The sequence below is a fragment of the Onychostoma macrolepis genome, chromosome 18 (assembly GCF_012432095.1).
Source record: "Onychostoma macrolepis isolate SWU-2019 chromosome 18, ASM1243209v1, whole genome shotgun sequence".
NCBI lineage: Eukaryota > Metazoa > Chordata > Actinopteri > Cypriniformes > Cyprinidae > Onychostoma > Onychostoma macrolepis.
In genome coordinates this window covers 30,303,591-30,327,171 of record NC_081172.1, presented here as the reverse complement: position 1 = coordinate 30,327,171, position 23,581 = coordinate 30,303,591, and the positions used below count along the sequence as shown (strand labels likewise).

The 23,581-nt window shown below is 37.5% G+C and overlaps 2 protein-coding genes across 3 annotated transcripts; both read right to left on the bottom strand.

Moving 5' to 3' along the window:
* Nucleotides 1-67: 67 nt before the first annotated feature.
* c5ar1 (complement C5a receptor 1) lies at nucleotides 68-6,798 on the bottom strand. 2 transcript variants are annotated; one of them, XM_058750482.1, is made up of 2 exons: nucleotides 5,683-6,798; nucleotides 68-5,181 (listed from the first exon to the last, which is right to left on the bottom strand). In XM_058750482.1, the coding sequence occupies exon 2, from the start codon at nucleotides 5,174-5,176 to the stop codon at nucleotides 4,106-4,108; it is 1,071 nt and encodes a 356-aa protein (XP_058606465.1). In that variant the 5' UTR covers nucleotides 5,177-5,181; nucleotides 5,683-6,798; the 3' UTR covers nucleotides 68-4,105. The 2 variants fall into 2 exon arrangements, with proteins under 2 accessions (XP_058606465.1, XP_058606466.1); XM_058750483.1 differs by having other exon boundaries at nucleotides 68-5,178; nucleotides 5,683-5,736.
* On the bottom strand, nucleotides 6,766-22,747 carry lbhl (LBH regulator of WNT signaling pathway, like). Its single transcript, XM_058750484.1, has 4 exons — nucleotides 22,565-22,747; nucleotides 11,615-11,690; nucleotides 9,802-10,081; nucleotides 6,766-6,901 (listed from the first exon to the last, which is right to left on the bottom strand). The coding sequence occupies exons 1-4, from the start codon at nucleotides 22,684-22,686 to the stop codon at nucleotides 6,831-6,833; spliced, it is 549 nt and encodes a 182-aa protein (XP_058606467.1). The 5' UTR covers nucleotides 22,687-22,747; the 3' UTR covers nucleotides 6,766-6,830.
* Between the last annotated feature and the right edge of the window lie 834 nt (nucleotides 22,748-23,581).

Below are 23,581 nucleotides of genomic sequence, written 5' to 3'. Positions count from 1 at the left end.
GTCGTCCATGAGTGTGATTTGAAATGATGTAGCAAAAGCTGTTTTTATTGTTTATTTATTTATTTCTTTTTAAAATACATATAGGACTTGACAGAAATGATGTAAAGGTGGCATATTTGTTCCCCCTGTTTTTGAATGGAAAATACAATTATCCAAGACAGGTCCTTAAAGCAGAAAATAAAGTGAACATCAGAAAAAAAAAAGTTCATCATCTTCAGATTTTAAACCTTTATATATTTATTTTACATTTTCAATATTCATACAGAATAAGGTGCATTATACATAAATGTTTAAAATATGGTCAAAAAGCAGATTATATCTACATATAATGATATGCAGTGAGATGCAAATGCTACAGTAACACAAATTTACAATCCACAATGATTAAGCAGGAGAGGTTAAAGCATATGAATTCTGTTCATTGCTCAGCTTTCTGTATTGTTTTCAGTTGCCATAGAGTGATGTTATATTTAGCTGCCTTGTAGTGCAGTTAGAAAGCTTGTAAACCCATGTTCAGACAACATTTTGGCTTTAAAATAATTTAACAATGGCTTTCAGAATCCCTTTCAAAATCACTTGTTTTGCCATGCTTTGTGGTATTCATTATGAGTGTCCATAATAATGGATTACTTTGTAACAATATATGAATTTGCCTTTTTTCTCTCTCTCTCTGTGTTGACTTATGTCTGAAACAGAAAGTTTGGGTGGAAGTTTTTTTAAGCAGCTGCAGGTGAATATACATATATGGCCTCTAAACTCACCCACATACACCAAAAGCCACAGCTCAGGGCTAGGAATCTCAGCACTAGCCTGCCAAATTTAGTTTTAACACTCACTGTTTACTGACCTCTGCTGGTTAGTCAAGGTCATGAGCAGCAGGCATTTTACAACCTCAAAGGACAAAACACGCCTGGCGAGTTCAGCTTTTCTCATGCTAATGTATAAAACACATCGAAAGTTTACCTTAATTGTTATGTGTGCACCTTTGATATGCTGTTAAAATTTATTTCAGCGTGGTAGCCTACATTCACCCTATGGCTTCCATAAGAGTGTAACTGCGTTTTTGTCTGCTTTTACAAACAACCAAAATTATTTTCTGTGGTAATCAATAGTTGCATTTGTATCTGTGTTGCATTTAACATTCTTTTAACAATGAAGCAAATCTGACTGGAAACAAAACAAATATTAGCCTACAACATTTCAGTTGTGTCAGTGATGTAAAAGGCTATATATTGCAAAATAGTTTTGAATACTTCAGAATGCAATGACATTTTTAAAGTTTAAAATTACAGTAAATCACTACACAGAAATGCCATATATGGCCTAACAGTATCATAAAGCTGTATGTACAAACGTAAATATTTAAAATGATTTTTTTAATTTGGCTGTAAATGGTTATTAATATTTGAATCAATTGAATTACATGATGACACTAACTATTAGGAATTAAAACTGTCGCGGATGCGTGAAATAATCCGTGTATAATCAGATTGATCGCTCGATCGGACTGAAAGGCCTTCATGTAGACATATCTCAGTCGATCCGATTGAACTCGATCTGAATGAAATTTCGATCGGATTGACATCGGTTTTGTAAACCTGAAATAATAAATCAAAGAATGTAAACACTTGAATGTGACTATTTTTGCAAGTGGTTACATTTAGCTGCCGTGACTTTTTTGTCTGCGAAATAGTCGTTCAGTAGATCGTGGGCCAGTTGCATAAATAGCCTCTATTGGGGATGTGCCCGAAGCCGAATACCTTATTCGGAAAGATACGGATAATGGCTTCAAAACGAATAACGGATTTATCCGAATAACAGAAAAAATATTCGGCAGACACAATCACATGTTTGCTGGAACAGCACTGCATTAGTGAGGTCTGCGGTTGTTAAGATTTGTGCAATAATAATGGTGCTTTGATAGCGTTTGACACAGTTTCGTACAGATAATATCATGGTGATCATTGCATTTGTCTAACGACTGTGGTCTCCTCAGCAATAAACTATCCGCGCGCTCCTTTTTTGATTGCTGCTGTCAGTGCCGACGAAGCAGTGTTGCCAGATATTGCTACAAAAAACACAACCAATCTCCTGAACAATGCACCATAATAAGTTTAAATCTTGTATTTTGCACATAGGATACAGAATCTCTAAACTCAACCTTCATCTTCCCACTTTATTAATGCCTAATTACTTTATTAACGCTGTTACAAGTGTTAAAACAAGTCCAGCGTCGCTTATAATACCCAGATCTGGCAACATGGCGGAGCGGAGTGAAGGCTGCACTTGCGCCAAGCTCCTTCACTCCTGCGAGTCAGCCACATGAATTTATTCAGCGACATTATTTTAAATAATTTTTCATATGTTTTCAAATTTTATTTTTGAAGATGAAACATTTATGGAGGTCTGGACTGGTCCAGACTGGACGTCATAGCTGGCTATGAGCCTGGATGTGTAAAATAAATAGCTATATGAATGAAATGAGCGCTAATCAATATCTGCATTGGGGTCTGTGCACGTCTCTCAGAAATCAGATCTTTGTTTGGAGTTATATCAACTCAACAAAAATATCCTAAAAACGGTCCTAACTTCAGACCTTTTCGAAATCCAACTGTAAAAACGCATTACATTAGCCCTTTTAGTGAATGACATTACATTTAATTATACAAGACTAAGAAAAGCGACGTTTGATCAAGGCTTTTGGAGGGTTCAAATGATTTGTTGCGCTCTGTTGATAAAAAACTCGTAAATGATCACAGACTCCCGCAACACATGATCTAAGTTACTTAAAGTTCAAGCGAGCTTTATTGTCATTCTGCTATGAGTAGGCTACTGAACTGTCCATTTCTAATATTTTTTATTTTATTTATTTATTTTTTTTTTTTCAGCTTCTTTTTTTCTACTAGTGCTCTTATTTAAGATTATAGATTAAGATCACTGGAAAATAAGAAGAATAAAGTTATTTTTCTTTTTTGATAAAGTTTTAAATAGAAGATATTTACAAAGTTATAATTTTAATAAAAAAAATAATGCTTTGTTTAGTTATACAAGGCATATTTGTTAAATGAAAACTACGAATACAGATTTGCATTTAAAATGGTATTTTCATGTAATATGACGGATTTCCGGTTTAAGCCACGCCCACTTCCGGATCTATCCAAATACAGATACAAATAATGGCTCCGCTGCACACCCCTAGCCTCTATGTTAAGACAGTGTCTTAAGAACTAGTTTGACCAGCTAGCAGTTAACCAAGGGGTAATCAGTCTTATATTTTGGATTCAGCTTAGACTAATCTACGTTTTAATGTAAATTTAAAAATTTTGACCAGTCTTAAAGAACAAAACTAGATGACTAACTTTTAAGACTAGTCTTAACCTTTTATGCAACCGGCCCCGTGTGAGGGCAAAAAACCTTCCCCATGTTTTGCTCAGTTTCAGGTCGGTCAAGTGAATTAATCGCGTTGAGCAAGAAACCTGCTTTGTCTGAAAGTGACATTTGTATGAGCGGTGCTTCTTACTTCTCTACACTATTGAAAAGAGACAATGAATCTTTTTTTTGTTCGCAAAATTTGCTGCAGTTTCGCTAATGTGACAGCACGTTAATGCGCATATTGACATGTTTTTTTATGTCCTGATCAGTGAAGGAGACTGAATAATTCTTGCAGTGGCTTTCTCTGGTTCATGCACTTAAAAGTTTTGTTTGCAATAGGTGCACTGCGCATGTTAATGAATATGTGAATCATACTGCAACGTTTAACTTCCTGAATCTGATTTCAAACTGGATTAATTACAATTGGTGAAAATTAGTGCATGTAAACATACCTATAGTGAAGTGTGCACGGCTGTTTTTGATTAGCTTTGACAGCAACTGGTTATGAATTGTTTTTTTGAAAAAATTGTGTGAGAATGTTACGGATGTTTAAAAAGATTATTGTTAATATAATAGAACAATATTGGTGACCAAGTTTGTACATCTTTGTTGTGCAGCATGTCCACTGGTGAGCCATGAACTTAATGAAAAACTTTTTCTTTAAACCTACAAATGCTTCCCAAGGGTGGTATTTGAAGACTAGGTTTTCGATCCACATCTCCACGCAAAGATTTCATAAGGGCTTCTCTCTGAACCCGTCTGTGGTTGACTTACTGTTTGCGGTCAAGCTGATTCGATGGGGCGGTGCCTCAGATGCAAAGTGAAGCACACTTCGCAGTGAGCTAATCAGATTTTCCTTAAAACCACGGCCAAGACATACGTAGAGCAGCGGGTTCAGGCAGCTGTTAAAGTAAGCTAAGCAGAGCGTCAGCACATGGGCTAGACGCAAGTTGGCTTGAACATTATGGGATTTTCTTTGCATCATTAACATCAAAATATCCACAATGTGCAAAGGAATCCAGCACAGGAAGAAGCTGAGTACTAATGCCAGGATGACACGTAGCGTCCGGGCTGACTTGTCGCTGCCTCTTTGCCTTCGGCCAGAGCTCGTCGTGATGTAAACCTTCCAATGGCTGATGCAGATGATCAGGAAAGGCAGCAGAAAAGACAGAAAACAGCGGGTAAGAGTTACGGACCATGCATGACCTAATTCACTGTATTTGCTTTCGCACAATGTTTTAGTCTCGCTCATTTCACGTATCTCCATGTGCGCAAACTGAGGAGAAGTGGCCAGGAGAGCAAGAATCCAGATGACCAAACAGACGAAGCGGGCCTGCCTCGTGTTCCTGTGGTTCTGGCACCACACCGGTTTGGTCACCAGTAGTAAACGGTCCAAGCTGATCACGACCAGGAGCAGAACGCTGCAGTACATCATCATGTAGAGCAAACCGCTGAGTAATTTGCAACCTAAAGCACCATAAGGCCAGTGCTGGTCCTGGGCGAGCGGCACCATGAGGAGAGGCAACGACAAGCAGCACAGCAGATCCGCGATGGCCAGATTCAGAAACCACTGTGCGTTCACAGAGTTCGGCATTCGAAACGCGGTCACCCACACCACCAGAGCGTTCCCCGGGACGCCCAGCAGGAACACAATGAGGTAGGAGACCAGAGCGATCCAGTGCCGGGAACCAATCCTGGACAGTGGTGATTCAGTGGGGAGCACAAAAGGAGTGCAGTTTTCATACCCCTCACACCAGTCGGTGCCATTATAATCATAAGAAAAAGTATAGCCACCTTCCTCCATTTCTGCTGTGAAATGAGAGAGAGACAAATAACAGAAAACGTGCAATGTTACTCAAAGCTAAAACCCTCAAAGCAGTGTCTAGTGGTTATTTGAGAGTCGAATCATGGTATCTGCTAAATCTCATTTTAAAGAGTCAAAGATTGCAACTTTATGATGCAATTGTGAGGACACATTTAAAACAGATCTTAAAATTAATGTTTTTCAACTTAAGAGGCCATTATTAAGAAATTTCAAGGCGTTTCTTAGTTTTTCTCCTTAAAAGTAAATTTGACAAGTTCTTAAAAGTAAAGTTTATCAAAAATGAAAATTCTGTTATCATTTCTTCATTGTAAAGTCATTCTTTCTTCTGTGGAACATGAAAGAAGTGTCCATATAATTTATTTATTTTTTATTTTTTTCCCAGAAGAAAGAAACTATTTTTTTTTTTTATTATTCATTTCAACATTTACATAAATGACACTCTTCTTCGTGGTAAAAATCAATGAAAATGAACAACAAAAAAATACCTCTCAGAATTTCTGGTTGTGAAGTTGTGCCGATCTGTTGCACCAAATGTGATTCAGCTCATCTATTTTTGCGACCTTTATAGCCAGGAAATGATTGCAAAGTGCTGTGTGCCAAGCCTTTTCCTTAGCGATGTTATGTAAGCGCTTTCACACGATGTTTGATGCAGTCATTGGTCTTTAAAACTTTTTAAACTTAAAAAGTGTCATGGAAGACTCATTTGGAACTGGAACAGAGAAAAGAAGGATGATGTCTGGCTATTTGAATCAGCAGACGTTGTTCTTCTTTTTTAGGTTCATATTATTGTGATGCGATTGGACAGAACTGTTAGACAAGAATCTGAACTAAAAAATAAATAAATCAGTAGTGGTACTGATGCATTTTATTGCTTTAAATTGTATTTAGTAATAATTATTTGAGGAAAAACATTGTATGTACATATTGCAAAGACAAATGCTTCACAACAACTGAGTGACAAAGCTGCTTTGGAAAAAAGTTGTTTCTGTTTGGTATAAACACAGAATGCGCTGTTTTTTTCTACTCAGAGGTGCACTTAATGGTTAAAATGCAGATGAACATGACAGAAATACAACAAAAAACTGACATGGGTAAAAGAAAAAAGGGACAAATACAGCACAAAATTAAACTTTTCTGAAAGAAATGTTCCATTACAACACATTTCAACTGCTCTGTAACATAACACTCTGCAACAGATGATATGTGGCGTCACGTTTCCGTTATGCTTCTTCCCCTTTTTCGATGATTTCTCTGTATTTTTTTTTTTTGCATGATAAGGGGGAATGTGAAAATGCTGACTGGTTTAAATCCCAAAATACATAAACTAATTTTTGCATTCAAAAAACCTATGAAAAACTGTAATGACTTTATGAGCTACTATATTACAATATATAATTTCATTTCAGTACATTTCTTCACAAGTTTCTGTTGCTCTTTTTTTTTTCTAGTCTACGGAAAGTGTCAGCTGAGTGTCATCTTTCTTGTGCGACCACAGTCAGACCACAATCGGAACCGCACAGTCCCATAGGTCTTCAGTAAGCATCTTCTAGTCATTTCGTGAAGGGTTTATTAATAAGTGCAGGGTTCATGGTAATGACCTATAAACTCATTTTCAGGAAGGGTTCATTGGGTGTCAGTTCAGAGTTGAAGCACTCTCTGGAGGTAGAGTCGGGGTGTCGTCCCTAAAGTCATCTGTTTGAAGATCTACATAGAGATGGATAGACAGAGAGAGAAAATGAAACAAAACCAGACTCCTCTAATGTAAATGAACTGAAAATGAGCAATGCATATATATTGTGTTGCCCTCTGTGATTGTGCTGTTCTTGAAAAATTCAAATGCTGTTGCCTGCTGTTTAAAATTAGGTTTAGGAGCTGGATTGAGAAGTAAACATATTTCTGTAGAAACTCTGAGTTAGAAACATATTTTTAAGCCCACTTGGAACTTCACAGAGATTTTCAAACAATCTGAATGCTCATTGTTCCACACATCTCCTGCCCTATGTGTGTTTGTTCATATGATAGTTTGGCTAATTTGAGTATTATTTCATCTACCAGTAGACTTCTGCAGGAATTGCATATTTTTGTAAGCCAAAACCTGGAAACGAAGTTAGCAATTTAACACTTCCAGTTCCATCATCCTGACGTCAATGGATTTTTTGAATGGGTTTTTGGTCAAATGTCTGGCATAAGTTTTGTGGTTATCACAAGCTCAAAATATTTTCACATCTTATTCCATGACATAAAATTTATCAGTAATGCACACGTGTTTTTGTTGTTAATTCCATCTTATTTTCGTTTAATTATTTGCTAGATGAATTACTAGTCCAATTACTAATAGGGTTACTGGGAAACAGGTTAGCTAGGGTTGCACTTAGCAGCAGCATGTATTATATAGCATTTAGCAGGTATTAATATAGGCTGCAATAGAATAGGTGGTACCGGGAAAGATGCGCACATCAACACTTGGCAAGTTTCGGTACTGTGTCTTGCTGCCAGTAGGGAGCTCATGAATCAATATAAATAAATATCATTATATTTACTTAGTTGACATTATATATTTAGCTCTTCTACAGTAAATTAGTTGAGTTAACATAATTAGTTGTCAACTAACAATGAACTAATAGTTAATAATAAACTTTAAATTAAATTAAAAAGATTAAATTAAAATGCTAATCATATACTTCTGCATGCAGGAGCATTACTTAAGTTCCTCTCACCGTAAGTTCCTGATTAAAATTTTGTTAAGAATAAGCACTTTGTTTTAAAAAATAAACTATTTATGTTATATTATGTGTTTTGACTACTTTTTGTATGTTGTATAAATATATATCTAGGTAACAAAGATATATTAACAAAATAATCTTTTAGAAGGGCCTCATCTATTAATTTTGCCTGGGGCCCCCACTTCATCTTGGTTCGCCTCTGTATGTATATATATATATATATATATATATATATACAGTGCTGCTTTAAAGTTTGTGAACCCCTTGAAAATGTGAGTAATTTTAACAAAATAAGAGAGATCATACAAAGTGCATGTTATTTTTTATTTAGTACTGTCCAAAGTAAGATATTTTGCATAAAAGATGTTTACATTTAGTCCACAAGACTAAAAAAAAATAGCTGAAATTATTAATATAGTCAAATTATTAATCAAAATTATTAATCAAAAGTTTGGGAACCCTTGGTTCTTAATACTGTGTGTGGTTACCTGGATGATCCACCACTGTTTTTTGTTTTGTGATGGGTGTTCAAGAGTCCCTTGTTTGTTCTGAACCGTTAAACTGAGCACTGTTCTTCAGAAAGATCCTCCATGTCCAGCAGATTCTTCAGTTCTCCAGCATCTTTTGCATATTTGAACCCTTTCCAGCAGTGACTATATGATTTTGAGATCCATCTTTTCACACTGAGGACAATTGAGGGACTCAAACACAACTATTAAAAAAGGTTGAAACATTCACTGATGCTCCAGAAGGAAACACGATGCATTAAGAGCCGGGGGGTGAAAACTTTTTGAATTTGAAGATCAAGGTAAATTGTACTGAATTTATCTTCCGGGAAATATGCAAGTATCTTCTGTTGCTTCCTAAGGGCAGTACTAAATGAATATATATATATATATTTCTACAAAATAAGAAAAATTTGGACATCTTCATCCTGTTCAAAAGTTTTCACCCCCCGGCTCTTAATGCAACGTGTTTCCTTCTGGAGCATCAATGAATATTTTAACATTTTTTAATAGTTGTCCTCAGTGTGAAAAGATGGATCTCAAAATCATACAGTCACTGCTGGAAAGGGTTCAAATATGCAAAAGATGCTGGAAAACTGAAGATTCTGCAGGACATGGAGGATCTTTCTGAAGAACAGTGCTCAGTTTAACTGTTCAGAACAAACAAGGGACCCATGAACACCCATCACAAAACAAAAAACAGTGGTGGATCATCCAGGTAACCACACATAGTATTAAGAACCTTTTGAATGGGGTTATTTTAATAATGTCAGCAATTAATTTTTTTATTTTTTTATTTTTTGTCTTGTGGACAAAATGTAAACATCTTTTATGTAAAATATCTTACTCAGGACAGTACTAAATAAAAAATAACATGCATTTTGTATGATCTCTCTTATTTTGTTAAAATTACTCACATTTTCACAGATTCTGCAAGGGGTTCACAAATATTCAAGCAGCACTGTATATTTAAGATTACACTTGTCTTGAAAAAGGTGGATGCTAACAAATGGCTTAATGGGACTACAGAGGTTGTCGGGCACATTAAATGTCGTCATACCTAACAGTTAAATTCATCTACTTGCCAGTCGCTTTCACAGCCTCATTGTGTTTACAGTCGCAATCTTGCAAACTATCCTAACAGCCAGTAGAAAAAACCCTATTGAGTTTTTGTCGAGGAAATTGGGGTGATGCGAATTTCCAGGATGGCCCACAAATATACAGCATTATTGAAAAGTGTAGTACTCTCAGATCTGTTTAACATGTTTTACCATGTTCAGTTCAACTGATAACCACCGATTTCCCAGTTACTCCCAAAAGAAGGCAACACAGTTTGTTTGGGCCTAGTTGTTATTCTGAATGGCCGTGAAAGTACCTAACAGAGAAGTGTTCTGCTGGTGGTTTTCAATAACCGAGCTCTCTTCCTCATCCTCCCCCCAGTCTGCGATGTTAGCAGGTGGAATGCACTGCTCCAAGAATAGATCTTCATCTTCATCGAAGTCCATGTCTTCAGGGGGCCAGCGCAGCTCACCGCTCTCCACCTCACTGACGTCAGTCGGCTCCACCACAATGGATGGCAGGCGCTCCTTCCCCTGTGGCGCGCAGGTCAGACAGCCTTCAGTACTCAAAACTACTTCCACTGGATCTGGGAAGATCTTCAAAATAAAGGAGAAAGAGAGCAGATAATATGAGGAGGAGAAATCTTCAGTATTGAATGGTGTTTGCACTACAGTGGTTCCTGTTTGTGGTTGCTTCAGGTCCGTCAGGTAACTGATGAAACTCAACACCATTGTGAAATTCTAGCATGTGGTTATCATCAAATAAAGCAAAATCTAGATAAGCATTGCTCCAGCATGACCACACTGTTGATGCAATACCTAGTTACTCTTAAGTATGCAAATGAGTGGTTTGAAGCTGCTGTGTGCAACTTGTGGAATTGCAGAACAGTTTCCAAACAGTTTGCACAAACAGATATTCCCGCACCAAACTCATGTCATTGGTTGAGCCAATGTTGACACAGCAATATTAAAAATCTGCACAGTGTTTGCAGTTTTTGAGGTACATCAACATACTTTATAAATGGCTTTAGGACGGGGGCAGTCTTGGCCTAATGGTTAGCGAGTCGGACTTGTAACCCTGAAGGTTGCAGGTTTGAGTCTCAGCTCTGGCAGGGATTGGAGGTGGGGGGAGTGAATGTCCAGCGCTTTCTCCACCCTCAATACCGCAACTGAGGTGAGACCCTTGAGAAAGGCACCAAACCCCCACTGGCTCCCCAGGCGCCTCAGCATTGGCTGCCCACTGCTCTGTGTGTGTGTGTTCAGAGCACAAATTCCAAGTATGGGACACCATACTTGGCCACACGTCGCTTCCTTTCCTTTCCTTTAAGTTCCATTTAAGGAATGAATAATCAATTTCAATCAATTCAGTCAATAATCAATTCAGTTGTCAAACTGAAAAAATGCATATTTAAAAGTTTTTATTTTAAAAATGTAGTTAACAGTAAAATAATAAAATGAACTGCTTTTCAAAATGACACATACAAAAGTTTTAACTGTTTATTTAATTCATGTTTAAAATACTGGTTAAATATAAGAATAAAATTCAATGCTGTAAATGTTTTATTTTACATTGTTTTTCTAAAAAGCATTGACCAGCTACTTTTCTTAATCTATTTGCTACTGGACAGTTCACATGTGGGAGCATCCAATGAACTTGAGGCACACATTTTAAGATACAGCATGATTATTTAGAGTTATGTGATAAATGTAATCATATGCAGGAGTTAGATGTTAAATATAAGTGTAGATTTTACTGAGACTATGTAATTTATGGGTCATAATCAGTAAACCAGTCAATCAATAAATAAAGCAAACACAAAAAGAAAATACTACCTTGACTGTCACCTAAGGCAAATAGACCTATATGATTTAAAGGTGACTTCAATATACAAACTTGTCACCCAAGCAGGCTTTATGACCTAAAATGTTGAATGTGTGTGACATTAAATAAAAAATGGCTAAAATGAATAGGTAAATTAACGTAGTGGTAAACTCAAGTTAACTGGGACATATTTTCCAGTCATCTCAAAGGCAAAAACTGATACTGTTTACCTGAATTCACCCTATATCATTACAAACCTCACAGCAAGGATCAAAAAGGATGACCGATGAGTTTTTTTTTTTTTTTACCTGAAAGGGCAGTCTCTCCCCTTTTCTCTGAACAGGATACTCATCCATGGCCTGGGCCTCTGGGTACTCCATCCCTCTGTTATATAGTGAGATCATGGCATATGGAAAAAATAGAATTACAAGTTGGAATAGCAGTGGAACAGTCACAACTACTATTCGTTGCTCTCATATACTCACTACCCACTACAATTTTAACTGTCTGTATCACTCTGATCATTATGATGAGGTAACACAGATCAGTACAAAAGAATGCAAATTTAGACACACAGTACTATTGCTGTAGTTTGTTGTTATGCCAGTAGGTGGCGGCAAGTGACTATGACTGAATAATTGAATCAACCGATTCTTTGAAAACACTGATTTGGTCAGGGACAAAATTAAGTGGCTAAATTCATAATAGCATACTAGCATGCAATTTTTATAATTTCTTCTATATCTCAATATTTATCTGGTATAAACAGTAAGAGTAGTATGCAATTCCGAAGTTAGGCATCATTTACTCAACAGATTTATTAAATAATGCGTATTCATTCAGGAGCGAATCAACACTGCTGTGCTTTGCTCGTTTACTCTGACTTGTTTCCGAAATCATCTTTGGCAGAGTAAAAATAGTTGTGTATTTTTGCGACTTTTGAGTCCCCTACAACTGGAATTCACTGTCATAAATAAATCAATAGCTGTACAAGTGCAGTAAAGCAATCCACCCATACTCCAAAACAGACGTGTAGTGGGGTCGTGGGAAAGAACAGATTGATTTGAAACTGATATTTCAAGGTAAAATTAAAAACAAACAAACAAAAAAACAGCTCTAATAAGAACTTCTTGTTACTTGAACTGTTGTATGAATATTATTTTGAATATCACCCACGGAACAATAACATTGCTTGTGTGATTTTGCTTATATACATTATCATAACCCTAACATCTTAATGTTTCTGATGGAAAGCTAAATCAATAATATTATGCAGGTATGTAAGCCACTCTTTTTATCCAACAAACAACACAGACACAAAGCAAGTATTGAACATGCAGTGTGTTTACTACAGTCATAATGCTAAGAAACAAGGCGGTCTGGTCTGTTGGTGTGTGTGGGATTTGCTAATCGCAGTCGCTCCCAGGTGACCTGTGACTAATCGCTCCTCTCAAGCCTCTGCTGAACTGCCGGATTACAATGCTTATAAGGGACAGCCAGGGACCGATTATATCAAAATGGATTATGCCCTCACATAGTCATTTTTCATTAGCAACAGATTGGATAAGAGCATGGCATTATGGGTCATCGCTGCAAATATGAAATCTACATCAAGACAATTGTTCATTATGCATTGCACTGTTTGCTTTTTTTGGTTGTATGCAAAAAGTATGAATTATGCAACTCAAAACTTTGTATGCTATGTCACATGATGTCAGGTTGCATATGAGTGGCATCCAGTTACAATCTTGAAAAGAAAAAACTAATTTTTAATACAATTATGTGAAAAATATATCTGAGCATTTCAAACAAATAATGGTGCAAAATAGAGATCACAGCTGTTATTAATTCTGGTTCATTCATCACATTAGAGATGGAGTTGAGTTGTGTTTAATCACATTTAGCAATGTATGTGTTACGGGTTGTGGTTGTGGCAATCGCAAAAGGAATATAAATGAAAGACGGGAGGACAAAACGGCTTCAACGCACTTTTTCCTATTTATTAACATATATTACATTAATCACGGACAAAGACAAAGGGAGAACTGAGGACTTTTAAAGGAAAGAGAACAAAAGAGCAAACAACGTAATTAAACTCAGGTGGGGACAATGACAGATAATTAATTAACAAGGAACGGAACTAAACCAAATAAGGACAGACGGGAACTCAGACAGGCAGACACGTGACAGTACCTCCCCCTCCCGGTAGGCGCGTCCTGCGCCGTAACAGTACAACCGGGGAGGGGGGGTGGGCGCCCTGGATGCCGGTGCAGGACTGGTATACTAAGGAGGCATCCAGGGCGGAACAGGAGACTCTTAGTGACCATGGCGGGTCAGGGGACTCCGAGGGCCATGGCGGGTCAGGAGGCTTGGAAGGCCATGGAGGATCCAGGGACTTGGGAGGCCTAGGAGGAGCAGGGAGCTTGGGCGCCCAGTATGGAGCAGGAGGCTTGGACGACCATGGCGGATCCAGGAGTTTGGGCGCCCAAGACGGAGCAGAATTCACCGGGGAATAGCCCCCCCCCCCAAAACTCTGGCAGCACGAAGCTGGACGGAACCAGCGGAGACTCTTGAGGGTGCTCTGGCAGCGCGGACACTAGGGGGCGCTCGGGCAGAGCGGATTCTTGGCGGCGCTCTGGCAGCGCGGAGCTGGGCGGAACCAGCGGAGACTCTTGAGGGTGCTCTGGCAGCGTGGACACTTGGGGGCGCTCTGGAAGCGTGGAGCTGGACGGAACCAGCGGAGACTCTTGAGGGCGCTCTGGCAGCGCGGACACTAGGGGGCGCTCGGGCAGAGCGGATTCTTGGCGGCGCTCTGGCAGCGCGGGCGCTTGCGAGGAGCTGGCATTGGTGGGTATGTCATCCCTTCATATTCCACTAGAATTCCTAAGGGTACGCGAGCTTCAGTTGGCGGGCGTGCCATACTCTCTGTCGGCAGGATAGCCGCACTTCTTGGCGGACTTGCCATACTTCTCGGCGGGCTGGCCATACTTCTTGGCGGGCTTGCCATACTTCTCGGCGGGCATGCCGTATTCCGTGTCGGCGGGCTTGGGTAAGCAGCGAATGGCGGCCGGAATTTTCCCGCGAACGGTGGGTTTGGGAGAGCCGCCCATGGCTGTCGGTCCATTACCGCGATCGGTGGTGGGCTTGGCAGCCGAACCGGCCTGAACTTTGCCCAGAGGGCCAGGACCAGCCGCAGACGGCGGCGTCCCGGAATCAGCGGCGGCAGGCTGGTGCGGGCGACGACTTCCATCTTCAGTAGCGGTCCGTGATTCTGTTACGGGTTGTGGTTGTGGTAATCGCAAAAGGAATATAAATGAAAGATGGGAGGACAAAACGGCTTCAACGCACTTTTTCCCATTTATTAACATATATTACATTAATCACGGACAAAGACAAAGGGAGAACTGAGGACTTTTAAAGGAAAGAGAACAAAAGAGCAAACAAAGTAATTAAACTCAGGTGGGGACAATGACAGATAATTAATTAACAAGGAACGGAACTAAACCAAATAAGGACAGACGGGAACTCAGACAGGCAGACACGTGACAGTATGACACACCCAAATGGTGTTTTTCCATTCACTCTGATGTGCTGAATAAGAAAAATTGGAAGACACTTTTATCAAGAGTTTTTCATTCAAAACAAATATGCTATTCTGAACATGAGAAGTGAGAAGTACAAAATTAGATTATTTTTCAATGTGGTCAGGCTTTCTGAACTGAATTATCTGTTGTTTATTTTGCAGCACAGCTGTGAACTTTTCTTACAAGGTATGCAAGTTTCTTCTTCTACTTGTTTTTCTTTTCTTTTAACATATTTTAATGTTTTACAACCCAAATTTCAGAAATGTTGGGGCGTTTTTTAAAATTGAATAAAATGAAAACTAAAAGACTTTCAAAATCACTTCAGCCAAAACTGTATTTACAATGGAACATAGAGAACATAACAAATGTTTAAACTGAGAAATTTTACACTTTTATCCACTAAATGAGCTCATTTCAAATTTGATGCCTGCTACAGGTCTCAAAAAAGTTGGCTCAGGGGCAACAAAGGGCTGAAAAAGCAAGAAATTGTGAAAAGATTCAGCTGGGAGAACATCTAGCAACTAATTAAGTTAATTGACATCAGGTCTGTAACATGATTAGCTATAAAAGGGATGTCTTAGAGAGGCAGAGTCTCTTAGAACTAAAGATGGGCAGAGGCTCTCCAATCTGTGAAAGAGTGCGTAAAAAGATTGTGGAATACTTTAAAAACAACGTTCTTCAACATCAAATTGCAAAGGCTTTTCAAATCTCATCATCTTCAGTGCATAACATCATCAAAAGACTCAGAGCAACTGGATGAATCTCTGTGTGTAAGGGACAAGGCCAAAGACCATGGTTGGATGCCTGTGGTCTTCGGGCCCTCAGACGACACTGCATCACTCATCGGCATGATTCTGTCATTGACATTACTAAATGGGCCCAGGAATACTTCCAGACACCACTTTCGGTAAACACAATCCGCCGTGCCATCTGCAGATGCCAACTAAAGCTCTATCATGCAAAAAGGAAGCCATACGTGAACATGGTCCAGAAGCGCCGTCATGTCCTGTGGGCCAAGAATAATTTAAAATGGACTGTTTCAAAGTGGAAAAGTGTTCTATGGTCAGACGAGTCCAAATTTGACATTCTTGTTGGAAATCATGGACGCCGTGTCCTCCGGGCTAAAGAGGAGGGAGACCTTCCAGCGTGTTATTAGCATTCAGTTCAAAAGTCAGCATCTCTGATGGTATGGGGGTGCATAAGTGCATACAATATGGGCAGCTTGCATGTTTTGGAAAGCACTATGAAGGCTCAAAGGTAATTTAAAGGTTTTAGAGCAACATATGCTCCCCTCCAGACGACGTCTATTTCAGGGAAGGCCTTGTGTATTTCAGCAGGACAATGCAAAACCACATACTGCAGCTATTACAACAGCATGGCTTCATAGTAGAAGAGTCCGGGTGCTGAATTGGCCTGCCTGCAGTCCAGATCTTTCACTTATAGAGAACATTTGGCACATCATTTAACGAAAAATACGTCAAAGAAGTCCACGAACTCTTCAGCAGCTGGAAACCTATATCAGGCAAGAATGAGACCAAATTCCAACACCAAAACTCCAGAAACTCATAACCTCGATGCCCAGACGTCTTCAAACTGTTTTGAAAAGAAGAGGAGATGCTAAACCATGGTAAACACGCCCCCGTCCCAACTATCAGAGACCTGTAGCAGGCATCAAATTTGAAATGAGCTCATTTTGTGCATAAAATTTCTCAGTTTAAACATTTGTTATGTTATCTATGTTCTATTGTGAATAAAATATTGGCTCATGTGATTTGAAATTCTTTTAGTCTTCATTTTATTCAAGAAAACGTCCCAACATTTCCGAAATTTGGGTTGTACAACTAACCAGACATTTAAAAATACATTATAAAGTATGAATTACTACATGTTCAACAGTGTGATTATCTAACAGACTGAAATTAACTTAAACTGTTTAAATATTTATTGCGTGAAAATGATTTGTAAAAATTACAACAGTCACAGGTGACATTTCCACCACAAATACCCCTAAGAAAGTTTTATTAAACTTTAGTGTACTTCTTTACCACACTGTCAATCATGGTCAGACATCTTAGTTGGTTTTAGCTGCTCAAGCTGGTCTCCCAGCCTGGCCTTGCTGGTGTTGTGTTGGTTTTAGCTGGTTTTCTGGCTGGTTTTAGCAATTTTTCTGCAGGGGTGTAAAACAAGGTAATGTCATCTATAATATATGTTGTCAAGTTATGCAAAATGTGTCAAAATGTTAAATTAATGAAATTAGCTTAATAAATTAGCTATAAAATAATTGGTCGTTTTATTCTTTGAAAAATGAAAATGTCAATTCCAAGGCAGAATGCTAAAAGCAATCCACAAATAGAAAAGGTTGTAACACTCGTCCAAAAAATACAATGATACAAAGATGAAAGAGATCTGCACTCCTCCAGATTCAGCCCAAAAGGCTTGTTTTTATTTATTGCTCAGAGGTCACAAAAATATGTGCAAAAATGCAGAACGATTTCAGTTATTAACCCTTCCTCAGTGCCATGTGCTACCAAGCAACACCTGTACTCATTAAAAACATTACCATATTACCGTATTACCGTAATACACCTAATATCACAAAGATAAGGAAAAATCTTTCAAACAAATACACACACATATACATATATATATATATATATATATATATATATATATATATATATATATATATATAATGTATATATACACAGTATATATACAAACATACAAAACATATGTACAAACATATAAGAAAATACAGCATATACATTTACAAATCATCAAAATGATCCATATACAACTATATCAACAAAATATACATAGAAATATATACCAATAAAAATCTCATGATTCCAACAAAAATTCTTATCATCAGTTTTTATATACAATAAGTAAACATCGTACCCAAGTACTCTTTAGGATCCCCCATATATATCCTTAAATTATTATAAAAACAATTCAAAGACAAATCTTCATTCATGCCAAGAGGGTGTAGACTTTTAAGATCAAAAATCCACCTACATTCCTTCTGCAAAAGTCTACGTTCTAAATTCCCTAATCTACGAGTCTGTGTCAACTTTTCAATAACTACAAAATTTAGGTCTAAACCTGAATGAGACATCTCAACAAAATGACGAACCATGGGAGATTTTAAATCTTTCCTCCTAATAGCGCTCATATGCTCAATGATCCGAGTCCTAATTTTTCTATTAGTCTTACCCACATATTGTTTTATACATGGACAAGATAACAGATAAATGTGGAAGCACATGTAACCAGTTGTTTAATCTTATATGTGCGATCAGTTATACAACTCTGAAACTCAAAGCATATTTTGCGTACATTTTACATGCCGCGCATTTAAGGATGTTGTTTTTTATCCTTGTCTTAAATGCGCGGCATGTAAAAATTTAAGGATATATATGGGGGACCCTAAAGAGTACTTGGGTATGATATTTACTTATTGTATATAAAAACTGATGTTAAGAATTTTTGTTGGAATCATGAGATTTTTATTGGTATATATTTCTATGTATATTTTGTTGATATAGTTGTATATGGATCATTTTTGATGATTTGTAAATGTATTTGCTGTATTTTGTTATATGTTTGATATATGTATATCAAACATATAACGTCGTCGTCATATGACACATGTCGTCATTCGTCCTCATGTGACACACAGCAGCCACAACAGCACTCATGTTTTATTTATTTTTTCCTTTTATTTGAAACATTCCCAAACGCATTAACTATATCATGAAATATCTTGATTCTCACCTTTATAGATTATGTTAGTTGATCTAGTGGGCGATGGTCAAAGTAACCTAATAATGTAATCTATTGCATAAAAACCTGTCTGTTTACTTAATTAACAGATATGGGTGTCATGCCATAACATATTTTAATATGACTGACTTTATATTTAATGTGAATTTAACACTGAAAGTTAATGTGAATAAAAACATTGTAAGTTAGGCTACTAATCATAACACTTCATTGTACAGAAAGAGATCAAAGAATATTTACATTATCAAAGAACATTTTCACTGACAGTCTAGAGTTCAAGCACTCTCAAAAACTCCCATTAAAATCACTGAAGCTGTTTACACTATGAAATGAATATCTTACTTACATATTCGTACACACATTTGCACTTTGTTGTTTCTGACTAGAGAATTTGCCAGAAAGAGGTATTCAGCCACCGAGCAAGTGAAGAAAACGCCGGCATTTTAGCGATGACTCATCTGAACACCTCTGATTGGTCATTGCATTCATAAGCTCGTGTGTGATTGGTTATAATGCGCAGTGCTGTACATGCTGTACAGTGCTGTGTGTGTGTGTGTGTGTCTATGTGCGTATTTGTTTGAAATATTTTTCCGTATCTTTGTAATATTAGGTGTATTACGGTAATACATGTTTTTAATGAGCGCAGGTGTTGCTAGGTAGCACATGCCACTGATGAAGGGTTAATACTAGTGGTGTCAAAATTAGCGCGTTAATGCAAGCGATTATTTTTTTCAGTTTAAGGCGTTAAAAATATTTAACACAATTAAGGCAGGGGCGGGGCTAGGGTTGGCCATCCCTCTCACAACTGCTGTTTCTGTCACTTTTTCTCTTGACAAGAAGTGCATTTATTCAGTTGCAGAACGTCTTTATGACCACATCAAACAGGAGACGTTTCATACATGCGCTCCAGCTTCACTTCAGCTTCAGGCGCGAGTCAAAGGAGCGCGGAAACTGTACTGTGCTCACTGTGGTCAGTTAAGTCATGAAGTTACCAAAAAGGCGATTAAAGCTGCCTTAAAACTGTGCATGCATGTAATATTTTATGAGTCACATTTAAGAACATGTCTCTGAAATGGTTTTCAAAACTGTCCTGGAGCAGCCCAGCGCTGTCTCCCTCATCTAACACACCCGATTCAACTCGTCAGCTCATTAATAGAGACTTTATGACCTAAAGTGTATCAGATATGGTAAAAAGACTTGAGAGAAAATATGATGTGTGTCAGATCCGCTTCACATTAAGCAGCATCAGCTCTTAAAGAAATAACAGCCAAAATAACCTCATAACCAGCAGCTGTGATACGGTGGCCGAGAGAGCTCAACGCGCTGCAACTTCTGAAAACACAAGCAAATAGAAAAAACATCTACAAATTAAGAAAACAACGTCATCAATTTGACAACACACGTGCTGCAAATGCTCACAGCACAACCAAACAAAGAAACGCGCTGCAAATAAAATTCTTTATTTGGTTGTGCTGTGAGCATTTGCAGGGCATGTGTTGTCAAATTGATGAAGTTGTTTTCTTAATTTGCAGATGTTTTTTTTGTTGGGAGCAATTTTATAGAGAATTCAGTATTGGTATAAGTGATATTGGTCATAAAAAAAAGATGCCATTAAACAAATATTAAAAAAAATATATTGTCTTTATGTTGTTTGTACATTAATTTGAAGATTGAATGTGGAATTTTTGCAGTATAAAAATATATTTAAAAATTTAATGTTAGGTGGGATTAATCACGATTAATTTCAGAAAAATGTGCAATTAATTAGTTAATTTTTTAATCGATTGACAGCACTAATATATATATATATATATATATACTTCATTTTTTGTACATTTTTGTAAATATATATTTTTAAAAGAAATATATACACATCTTTGTCTTTCCTGTTCCAAATCTGTTTATATTCTCTGAACAGGGATTAAGGAGGCCTGAAGACCTGTCTGATAAACAAAATCCTCTTTTTGACTTCCACAGAGTTTGTGCAATGTGTGTGTGTGTGTGTGTGTGTATGTGTGTGTGTCAGCTTAAGCCATCTAAAACAGGGAAGTATAGTGAAATTAAGGTCAGCTCTCTCTGAAAAGCCACAACCTGCTTTTGGTTTGCACTTCACCCATCAAAACGATAAAACAATTTCACACCCGACTTATTAACATCTGATGTTCTTATCATAACTTTTTCATCTTTTCAAAAGGAGACCATATTAAATAGCAATAATGTAGCTTAAAGGGGTTTGCTTTGTTGTAATGACCAGCTGACTGACCATTATCCTGTAAATTACATGTCTGTTTACCAAATAAATGCATATATAAATGTGAAATTTTGATTTTAGATTTAAATTGCAGGGTTTTTTTTATTCATTATTCTGTTCTTTTTCAGTCAGTTCACCAAAAAAAAAAAAAAGGAACTTTGTCACTATTTTCCCATTTGCGAAATTTCACACACACCCGATGGACGTCACATCTCTGCTCAGGTCTCTCTGATGACAGCTGTCTAGCAGTTAGGGGAGTAATCCTGCCTGCCCTCCTGCTGTCTGTGGTAAGTCATTAACAAGCTAACGGAGCAGATTTGGCTGCAGCACGAGGCAGCAGCTATGCGTGCTGTTGACAGGTTAGCACACAGATTGAGGACACACAGTCTCTTATTCAGCAGCTGGCCTTTAACACACCTTACGGCCATTACCTACATGCACACTCATCATTTAGATGCCATTTGGAGGCACATTTAGCATGACTATATATAACTGTAACCAATATTATGTGTGATAAATGCAATGTAAGAACTTTGAATGCACTATAAGATGTTTTGGGCAAAATTAAAAAAGAAAGAAAGAAACAAACAAACAAACAAAATATAATAAGAAAAAATTTAATTAATAAATCAAGATTAATATAATAATAAATAAAAATAATATTAATAAATGTAAAATTAGATGAACAAAACCTGAAATGTTTTCCAAACTCACCTACCAAGAATGGCAAAATAGAAAATCAATCAAGTCATAGTAACGTTTCACTATACATATTGTTTAAATGCAGATTTAAAGAAAATAATGTTAATGTTTATAATATCTTAATATCTTCAGGCCTTATAGTCGCATTTAGCAGACTATACACAGCAATACAAGCAATCAAGCATTTGAGATATTTCATATTTTTACATGTATGCAGATAAAGTTAGACATACTTAAATATCAACCTATATAAATAGCTGTGCGATAATATAATTATATTTTGCAACTAAATAAAAATTAGGCACATTTGTTATATGGTATATACCACTTTACAAGAGTGTACTGTATGTGGATATATTTAATTATTATTTATATCCAGCTTTATATGTAGAGCTGTGCGATAACACACTTCACATTTAGCAACATTATAAACAATTATGCAGCCAAGAATCACTATATATATATATATAGAGTGAGAGAGAGAGAGAGAGAAAGGGGTGATAATAGAGGTGGATATTACTTTAAATTAATTTTTTGAAAGGCGATCTGGAAACTGCCAGAAATATATCAGAAAAGCTGATGATGTTATGGGATGGAATTTTGATGCATATTTTTCATATTGTTTACTTAAAAACAACACCTTTTTTTTTTTAAACCTATATATGTTGTTGTATATTAATTTATCACAGATTATATATGTAGCATTTTAAATAGTTTTTCCTTTAAAATTGCTAAAATTTTACAGTGAAAAGTAAAAGCATCATCAGTTTGCATTCATGCAGTTAAGCTATAAATCCAACGTACCTGCCTCATCTTAGGCCAAAAAGGCATTAGCGTTATACATAAGTGTTAGTACGCTGTTACATATTTTCAACTCAAGCCAGCTGTTCAGTCTTGCACAAAAACAGGCACAAAGAATTTGTATGGGGTCCTACCCATCTGTGGGAAGGCATCCATCCTCTTGTGTGGTGCAGAGCTCCACGCTGCCCATGCCGGGTATGATTATAGGGGGCAGAGAGGGGCAGCTCCCACAGCACTGCCCCTCCACCGGCCCCATCGGGGAACACTGTCCTTCCAGTGCGATGCCTGAGAGTACAGTGACCAGTGAAGGCCTGTAGCTCTGGTGGACGCAATAGGAAAAACACTGCAAGTAGATACTCCAGTCAAGCACTGAAATGTCACAGAACGTCAAGCGGGCATTTCCCTCAATGACTTTTTTCACTTGCCTTACTGTCTTTATCCTAAACTCTCTCTCTCTCTCTCTCTCTCTCTCTCTCTCTCGCTCTCGCTCTCTCTCCCTCCCTAGCAGAGGAGAAAGGCTTTATAGAAGAGCTGGATTAGTGTCTGTGTCGATTAGTATGGCAGGGCCGGTGACGTCAAAGCAGTGAGTGGACTCAACCGGTCTGGCACACACGCCAGGTGTGCACTTACTAGTGTGCATGGATCTAATATCAGCCTGAATGCTGCCTTTAAGTTCAGAACTGGCTTTCTTAAACATGCATTAAACTCTCTGTGCTCTTTTATTGAATCAAAATGTCCATCTCACCAAATCTGGACAATTCTGGGAATTAAGTTGCATGTAGGTAGGGAGGGGCAGGATATATATAGCCTGAGATCAGGCATTTGTTCCTACACTTACACTGATGAGATGAGTGGTGATGTGCACTAATCCAAAACAAACACTTCTTAACCGACCTAGTAGCATTTTAAGACCCCACACCTTAACCTGGTTCCCTAACATACACTATCTATATCTATCTATCTATCTATCTATCTATCTATCTGTCTATCTGTCTATCTGTCTGTCTGTCTGTCTGTCTGTCTGTCTGTCTATTTTTAAATTTCATTTCTATTTTTAGAGTTTTGTGAAGACAGTTATTTGCAGTAAACAGACAACCATGTTTTTAATCAGAAATGCTATGCCACTTCCTTTACCAAATGTTATTTACATT